At 43.3% G+C, this 8,846-nt stretch overlaps 1 protein-coding gene across 1 annotated transcript in view; it reads left to right on the forward strand.

Moving 5' to 3' along the window:
* LOC134984257 (zinc finger protein 208-like) overlaps nucleotides 1-3,897 on the forward strand; it is a 276,214-nt gene extending 272,317 nt beyond the window's left edge. The window contains exons 9-10 of the mRNA XM_063949878.1: nucleotides 2,681-2,848; nucleotides 3,101-3,897. Of these exons, the coding sequence (XP_063805948.1) occupies nucleotides 2,681-2,848; nucleotides 3,101-3,606 (674 nt within the window). The 3' untranslated portion in view covers nucleotides 3,607-3,897. The remainder of the gene's footprint in view (nucleotides 1-2,680; nucleotides 2,849-3,100) is intronic.
* Nucleotides 3,898-8,846: the final 4,949 nt, after the last annotated feature.

Below are 8,846 nucleotides of genomic sequence, written 5' to 3' on the forward strand. Positions count from 1 at the left end.
AGAAGTCTTCGGTGGAAGTTTCTGAAAAGAGGACCATGGCATAAACTTAAAGCTCAGCATTTGTAAAAGAATCCAGAATGCCCATTATTGATATTATTTCTCTGAGACCTGTCTTCTAAATCAATGACTTTATCATGAATAGAGACCGGGTCTTCCTGAAGGGTGTCGTGCTGAAATCAGATCTTTGTGAGACGCAACAATCTCATCTTAGTCTGTACGAGTGCCAATCTCACTGATATCTGACCTCAAAGCTTGAATATTAGAGTTAAGTTCTGAGGTTATTTCAGTCCTTAAATGCAGATAACATAGAATGTATAGATCGTAGAGTAACAGGATCATCTAGAGAGTCTTAAGACGTCTTCAGCCGTTACAGCTGGGCTGTGCATCTGACAAGAAGAAGCAGATGATGTTGTAGCAGTCTGAGAAGTACCACCTGAATTCGAGGTACTAAAGAGATGGACAGGCGGGGCCGATTTGGTACCTTTTAACCTTTTTTGGAGGCATGGTAAGCCGGCTACAAAGAGACTGACCTCTCAGAGATAGGAAAATACAAATGATCTATAAATGGTACGCTGTCAGGAGGTTACATCAAGATGACTCTGTTCAAAAGGACATTCTTAGTCGGGGTGACAGGGGTATCTGAGCCAAAATTTCAAGTAAACATGATGTAATGCAACTCAAATAACACAGTAATGACCGAGAAATTCCACTAGAGGTCAGCGTGATCACAGACGTGAAGTACTCAGCACAGAGAGACACAAATGGCAAAATATATTCAGTGAATAAATCCACAAAATAACATACTGTGAGGTTGTATTCAGAGTGTAATGAGCTGTACTCAGACGATACTTGATACTGGGCTCTGCATGTAGACTGAGAGGAAGTAGATTATACTGGTACCATATAAATAGAAGGTGGTTTCACCTCAAGGCAAATGCTTCAATTTAGTGCAGTGACCCCAATCCAGCCATCAGGACACTTATTTAGCAGCTTATATCAATTTTACACCTTATTGAAGGCAGAAGGCAAAGCATGTGATGGCCGGGTACCAGGATCCAAAATGGCAGCTATTTTACTTCCCAATACCACCACTGGGCTCCGGTAACTGTGGGCAGCCCGTTCTGTCCCCATCAGTAGCGGAAGCTGTGCACCCATGTGAATGGGAGAGCAAGTGATCCCGACTGAGCCAAAAGCGCCTCCAAGTCAGGTGTCCGGAGAATACAGCCCATGGCTTCCGCGGCGTCACAAGGCTGCAGCAGTGAACAGTGCCCGGAGTGAGCAGAGCGAGTAGCTATAGGGCAGGAGGAGTGGGGGACTTAATAGATTGCGTCTTGGTCCCAGTGGCAGCTGAGGGCTATCAGGTAGGGTAGATAAGAAGCCTCTTTTTGAGGAGAGCTCCAGAAAGCACGTCTGGATGGACCACGCTCCTCTTTTTTATTATTTTATAAACTAACAGGGGTGACAGGTGTGGTACATCCCTGCAAAGGCAGATCCAATCTCTTTCTCATCAGACTCTGCTGTCTTCCCTGCACTCTCACTCAGATGTTCACTGCTGCCAGTAGCACACGTATGAGAAGCAGAAGTATGGCGGCAGCTGTATAGATTCTGATACGTAATTCTCTATATCATACTTTCCGTACACACATCATTCTTATTACTATTGAGAGAATAGAGGTAAGACACTGATGATGGGGATGTAAAAGTGGATTATAACCTAGAAGATGATGATGATGATTGCAGGGTATCATATGGTGTATTGCATGTAAAATACCTTGTTCCACACCTACTCTGCTGTAGCAATATACTTTATATAAGGGTGAGTAACACATGTACAGGCTTACCAGCGTATGAGCACTCAAATGAATGAATGCTACCTTACCAATGCTTCCAGTAGTAACGTTAGGAGACATTTCTCTGATCCATCAGCTCATATGACTGATGTTATTGTTCATCTAGAATCTCCAATTCATACGATATGTTCCCCATTCATTGTTTTACATTGGTGCTGACATAGGACTTGGCGAGTGACTACATCTCCATTTATACTTCATGGTTAGTTACCAGTACAAGAGAGAGATATATCTAAGTCTTATTATAATATTACATTTGTTATTGTGTGTTCGTAGGAGGGTGGACACAATGATAGTCTGAGACACAATATTATAAAGCATTCATTAAAAGTTATGTTTTAATATACACACAAATTTATAATTGTGTCCCAGAGAGTTGTCTTCTCCTATTGTTTGCAAGATTAATATTGTTACAGAAAATGTCACATTTCCGTAATGTATTTTATTTCCAGCAGATGGACACACAAGCAGGAATATCTCAGAAGGACATCTAATGTTATCCCCGGATTGTGACATAAAAGATAATGACAGTAGACAGGATTCTCCAGGAGCTAACCCCATTACCCCAATTATACATCCAGCTCTATCAGCTGGTCCCTCTGATCCTGGGAAATGTTCTCCTGATCACTCTGATATTGGTGCATCTGTTACAGCTCTGACAGTAGATATAGAGTTTCCGTGTTCTATAGATGCCAAATGTTTTACACAGAACACAAAGCTTATTAACCCACACACAGGTAAAGTGGGTGAAAGGCCACTGATATGTTCTGAGTGTGGGAAATGTTTTACATACAAATCGCATCTTGTTAGACATCAGAAAAGTCACACAGGTGAGAGGCCATTTCCATGTTCTGAGTGTGGGAAATGTTTTGCACACACATCAGATCTTGTTAGACATCAGAGAAGTCACACAGGTGAGAAGCCATTTTCTTGCTCTGAGTGTGGGAAATGTTTTATCCAGAAATCACATCTTGTTCTACATCACAGAAGTCACACAGGTGAGAAGCCATTTCTATGTTCTGAGTGTGGGAAATGTTTTGCGCACACATCAGATCTTGTTATACATCAGAGAAGTCACACAGGTGAGAAGCCATTTTCTTGCTCTGAGTGTGGGAAATGTTTTATCCAGAAATCACATCTTGTTATACATCAAAGAAGTCACACAGATAAGAAGGCATTTCCATGTTCTGAGTGTGGGAAATGTTTTACACACAAATCAGGTCTCGTTAGACATAACAGACATCACACAGGTGAGAAGCCATATCCATGTTCTGAGTGTGGGAAATGTTTTGCGCACACATCAGATCTTGTTATACATAAGAGAAGTCACACAGGTGAGAGGCCGTTTTCTTGCTCTGAGTGTGGGAAATGTTTTATACAGAAATCACATCTTGTTATACATCAAAGAAGTCACACAGGTGAGAAGCCATTTCCATGTTATGAGTGTGGGAAATGTTTTATATACAAATCACATCTTGTTATACATCAGAAAATTCATACAGGTGAGAAACCATTTCCATGTTCTGAGTGTGGGAAAGGTTTTACAAACAAATCGCATCTTGTTAGACATCAGAGAAGTCATACAGGTGAGAAGCCATTTCCATGTTCTGAGTGTGGGAAATGTTTTGCATTGAAATCAAATCTTGTTACACATCAGCAAAGTCACACAGGTGAGAAGCCATTTCCATGTTCTGAGTGTGGGAAATGTTTTGCACAAAAATCAGATCTTGTTATACATAAGCGAAGTCACAGGTGAGAAGCCATTTCCATGTTTTGAGTGTGGGAAATGTATTGCACACAAATCAGATCTCATTAAACATGAGAGAAGTCACAGGTGAGAAGCCGTTTTCTTGCTCTGAGTGTGGAAAATATTTTACATGGAAATTAAAGCTTTTTACATATCGGAGAACTCACACAGGTGAGAGGCCATTTTATTGCTATGAGTGCAAAATGTTTTACACGGAAATCACAACGTGTTACACATCAGCGAAGTCACACAGGTGAGAAGCCATTTACACTCTGAGAAATAAATCAGCACAATAGACAACACTCGAACCATTTTAATGTTCTGGAGTATAATCATCATTGCCATGCGTTCTTCATGGTTCTTATCCTATCTCCTATGCTTTTTACATGCTACCGCAGGGTGAAATAATCAGGTGTCATGCCCTCATCTACTAATCAGATGACCTGTCTGTTGCTCTGGGTACTGAGAACCCAGTACCAATCCTAAATGGTTGTCTAGCTGAGCTCCAGGTGTGGGTGATGCCAGTTGGCTGTTACTCAGTCCTGGTGAAACAGGTCCTTATGATAGCAGCTCACCAACAAATGGCAGGGCTACAGCTCAGCTTTAAACAACATACATCAAACGAGTTAGCAGCGCTTAACAATCAATAAATTGGATATGAGTAATTTAAACAATATAATTAATTGAATCACATGGAGATGAATGGACTGAAGGTGGAAAAAAAGGTTATTTAATAAAAAATACAAAGAAGTATTAATTCAAGGAAATGGTTAAATTAGAATTAAATTATACAACAACCAGAATCACCAGGAGCGTCTACTGAGATATTGTGTCCGTTCCTTATTTCATGTGAATTACAGATGAGTATGGTGGAAATAGGAGATAGGGCTGATGGCACAGTCCTGATGGTGATAGTTACCACAATGGTTACCACTGGAAAATAGGTATCCTCAGGATAGCATCCCTTTAAATGGGTGAAATCTCTGGGATCCTAAGTCCTCACCAGGTTGTGGAATACTCAATGCTGAGTGGAAGTAAACAAATATCACATGCGGGCAGGTGCTGTGTGTCCCGTCATCTGCTGATTTTCTCCAAGGTCCACTAAAGGTCCATATGTAGCCCGTGCAACAATGCCTGATAAGCTGCAGCAGCAGCCCTCAGAGAAGCAGACAGCCCATGCAGAAATGGTGACATCCATTAAACAGGCTATCAGCCCCTTGTTTAAAGAACAAACGACTGACAATAATCAGCTAGCGCAGCTCACACAGAGTATTGGGCATAGAACAATGCTTAGGAGAGACTTTTGCAGATGTAGCAAACCTTAAAAAATCCACATCTAGGAATACTAAAGATATATTGCAATTACACAACAAAATTGAAGACTTAGAAAATAGATCCCGTAGAGGGAATCTCAGGATTATAGGATTACCGGAAACTGAAAGGTAAAGATTTATTTGTTTTCATAAAAAAGTCACTGCCTGAAATGCTTCGTGTGCAAGACAGATGCTCCAACCTCATTATAGAGAGCACACACATTAGGCCCGGTCCGACCACAGGATGACGCCAGAACCCGGGCGGTGATATTTAAACCCCTGAATTTTCTTCGAAAGGAATTACTATGGTCAGCGTCTCGTAAAAAAAAACAGCTTGTATGGGATGGTCATAAAATTTTATTTCAAGACTATTCAGCTGAACTGTCGAAGGCTAGGCGTGACTTTGCCCCGTTATGTTCCCGCCTAATCCAGGAAAATAGGAAGTTTGGCCTCCTTTACCCAGCGCGGCTGCACTTGTACAATGGTTCACAATTCGTTGACTTCCTTTCCCCCTTGGATGCTGAGGCATATCTCAAGGAAGCATCTGCTGCCAAAAATAATGATTCAAGACTGTCTGACTGTGGTTGATCATTGACGAGATTCCTTTTACAGATGTTCATTATTAATCGTCCCTTTTTTGGACCTTGTTTGATGCTCGGTTCTGATACTACAGGCCAGCGATGCAATTCTTGGATCAGGAACTCACAGCTGGTTTCTTCCATCATACGAAAACTTTCTACCTCTCTTTTACATTATCACTTTTAGGAGATATCTGCAAAGTGCCCATACCCCTGATGTCAAGACTTTCTTTATTTCAGATTTCTCATATCAACCTTCACTGCAGCTGTTACATAATTATTCATATTTTCTATGTCTGGAAGATAAATTTCAGCTGAGCTGCAGATACTGGGGTTTCTAATGTCTGATAGCTGCAAGCATATAAGGATCATTACGATCCCCCTTAATATGCGGATCTGATTACATAACCCAAAGGAACACTTCAGATTGATGTCCAGAGACCCCTGTGTCAGCAAATGACAGAAAGGTTCTAGATTAAATTTCTGCTTGCTTAAATGGTCAGATAATCTTACGTGAAACTGTCTGAATTATGTAATAATAGGATTTTGATAACCTACCAGTAAATCCTTTTCTCCTAGTCCATAGAGGATGCTGGGGATGACATCAAGACCATGGGGTATAGATGGGATCCGCAGGAGACATAGGCACTCTAAAGACTTTTCATTGGGTGTGAACTGGCTCCTCCCTCTATGCTCCTCCAGACCTCAGTTGTAGGAACTGTGCCCAGGGAGATGGACATTTCGAGGAAAGGATTTACTTTCATACTAGTGGTGAGATACATACCAGCTCACACTTCAACCATGGTGCACAACGTGGCAATCAACATAACACACGCCAACAGGTATCAACCAATTGCAGCAACATGCTGAACTAATACAACACAACTTGTGTAACTCTAATAACTAAACTGCAGGTAAAGTACGCACTGGGACGGGCGCCCAGCATCCTCTATGGACTAGGAGAAAAGGATTTACCGGTAGGTTATCAAAATCCTATTTTCTCATACGTCCTAGAGGATGCTGGGGACGACATCAAGACCATGGGGTCTATACCAAAGCTCCAGTACGGGCAGGAGAGTGCGGATGACCCTGCAGCACCGATTGACCAAACTTTAGGTCCTCATCGGCCAAGGTATCAAACTTGTAGAACTTAGCAAATGTGTTTGACCCTGACCAAGTAGCTGCTCGGCAAAGTTGTAATGCCGAGACTCCCCGGGCAGCCACCCAGGATGAGCCCACCTTCCTAGTGGAGTGGGCCTTTACCGACATCGGTAACGGCAATCCAGCCGTAGTATGAGCTTGCTGAATCGTATTTCTAATCCAACGTGCAATAGTCTGCTTGGAAGCCGGACACCCAATCTTGTTGGGAGCATACAGGACAAACAGAACCTCTGTTTCCCGTATACGAGCTGTTCTAGCAACATAGATTTTCAAAGCTCTAAACACATCTAGAGACTTTGAATCAGAGAAAGTGTCAGTAACTACTGGCACATAGGTTGGTTTATGTGAAAAGCAGAAACCACCTTTGGAAGAAAATGTTAGCGAGTTCGTAACTGTGCCCTATCTTCATGGAAAATCAGGTAAGGGCTCTTGTGAGACAAGGCCCCCAATTCAGACACCCGCTTTGCGGATGCCAATGTCAAAAAATCACCACTTTCCAAGTGAGAAACTTCAACTCTACCTTTTGTAGAGGCTCAAACCAATCCGATTGAAAGAACTGCAATACCACATTAAGGTCCCATGGTGCCACTGGAGGCACGAATGGATGCTGGATGTGCAGAACCCCTTTCACGAAGGTCTGAACCTCTGGAATAGAGGCCAATTGTTTTTGGAAGAATACTGACCAGGTCAAAATCTGGACCTTGATTGATCCCAATCGTAGGCCCGTCTCCACACCATCCTGCAAAAAATGGAGAAAACGTCCTAAGTGAAACTCTTCCATAGGAGCTTTCTTGGATTCACACCAAGACACACATTTTCTCTAAATACGGTGGTAATGTTTTGACGTTACTCCCTTTCTGGCCTGAATAAGGGTGGGGATGACCTCCTTAAGAATACCCTTCCTGGCTAGGATCCAGCTCTCAACAGCCATGCCGTCAAACGTAGCCGCGGTAAGTCTTGGTACACACACGGCCCCTGCTGTAGCAGGTCCTTTCCGAAGAGGAAGAGGCAGAGGATCTCCTATGAGTAACTGCTGAAGATCTGGGTACCAAGCCCTTCTTGGCCAGTCTGGGGCAATGAAGATTGCTCAAACCCTTGTCTTTCTTATGATCCTGAGTACTTTTGGGATCAGCAGAAGTGGAGGGAAAACATACACTAACTGAAACACCCACTGGGTCATCAGTGCATCCACTGCTACTGCCTGAGGGTCTCTCGACCTGGAACAGTATCTCTGAAGCTTCTTGTAGAGGCGAGACGCCATCATGTCTATTTGAGGAACTCCCCAAAGTCTTGTTACCTCTGCGAAGACTTCTTGGTGGAGGCCCCACTCTCTTGGATGGAGATCGTGTCTGCTGAGGAAGTCTGCTTCCCAGTTGTCTACTCCCGGAATGAATATTGCCAACAGAGCTTGTAGATGTTTTTCTGCCCAGCGGAGGATTTTTGTTGCCTCTGCCATTGCTGCTCTGCTTTTCGTTCCGCCCTGCCTGTTTATGTATGCGACTGCTGTTACATTGTCTGCCTGGATCTGCATGGGACGGTCTTGAAGAAGATGTACCGCTTGTTGAAGGCCGTTGTAAATGGCTCTTAGCTCCCGAACGTTTATGTGAAGGCAGGCTTCCTGTCGTGACCAACGTCCCTGGAAGTTTTCTCCCTGAGAGACTGCTCCCCAGCCTCGGAGACTTGCATCCGTGGTTACTAGGACCCAGTCCTGAATCCCGTACCTGCGTCCCTCTAGCAGGTGAGCGCTGTGCAACCACCACAGGAGGGAAATCCTGGTTTTTGACGACAGGATTATCTTTCTGTGCATGTGTAGATGTGACCCCGACCACTTGTCCAACAGAACCCACTGGAATACTCTGGCATGGAACCTGCCAAACTGTATGGCCTCGTAGGCTGCCACCATCTTCCCCAACAACCGAAAGCACTGATGGATCGACACAGTTGATGGTTTCAATATCTGTTTTACCATTTTCTGGATTTCCAGAGCCTTTTCCAGCAGAAGAAATACTCTCTGAACTTCTGTGTCCAGAATCACCCCGAGGAAAGACAACCTTGTCGTCGGTTCCAACTGTGACTTTGGGTAATTTATGATCAACCCGTGTTGCTGGAGTATTGACAGGGAGAGGGATATGTTTTGTAATAACTGCTCCCTGGATCTCGCCTTTATCAGGAAGTCATCCAGATAAGGGATTATATT

This window comes from Pseudophryne corroboree (genome assembly GCF_028390025.1).
Source record: "Pseudophryne corroboree isolate aPseCor3 chromosome 3 unlocalized genomic scaffold, aPseCor3.hap2 SUPER_3_unloc_45, whole genome shotgun sequence".
In the NCBI taxonomy this organism is placed as follows: domain Eukaryota; kingdom Metazoa; phylum Chordata; class Amphibia; order Anura; family Myobatrachidae; genus Pseudophryne; species Pseudophryne corroboree.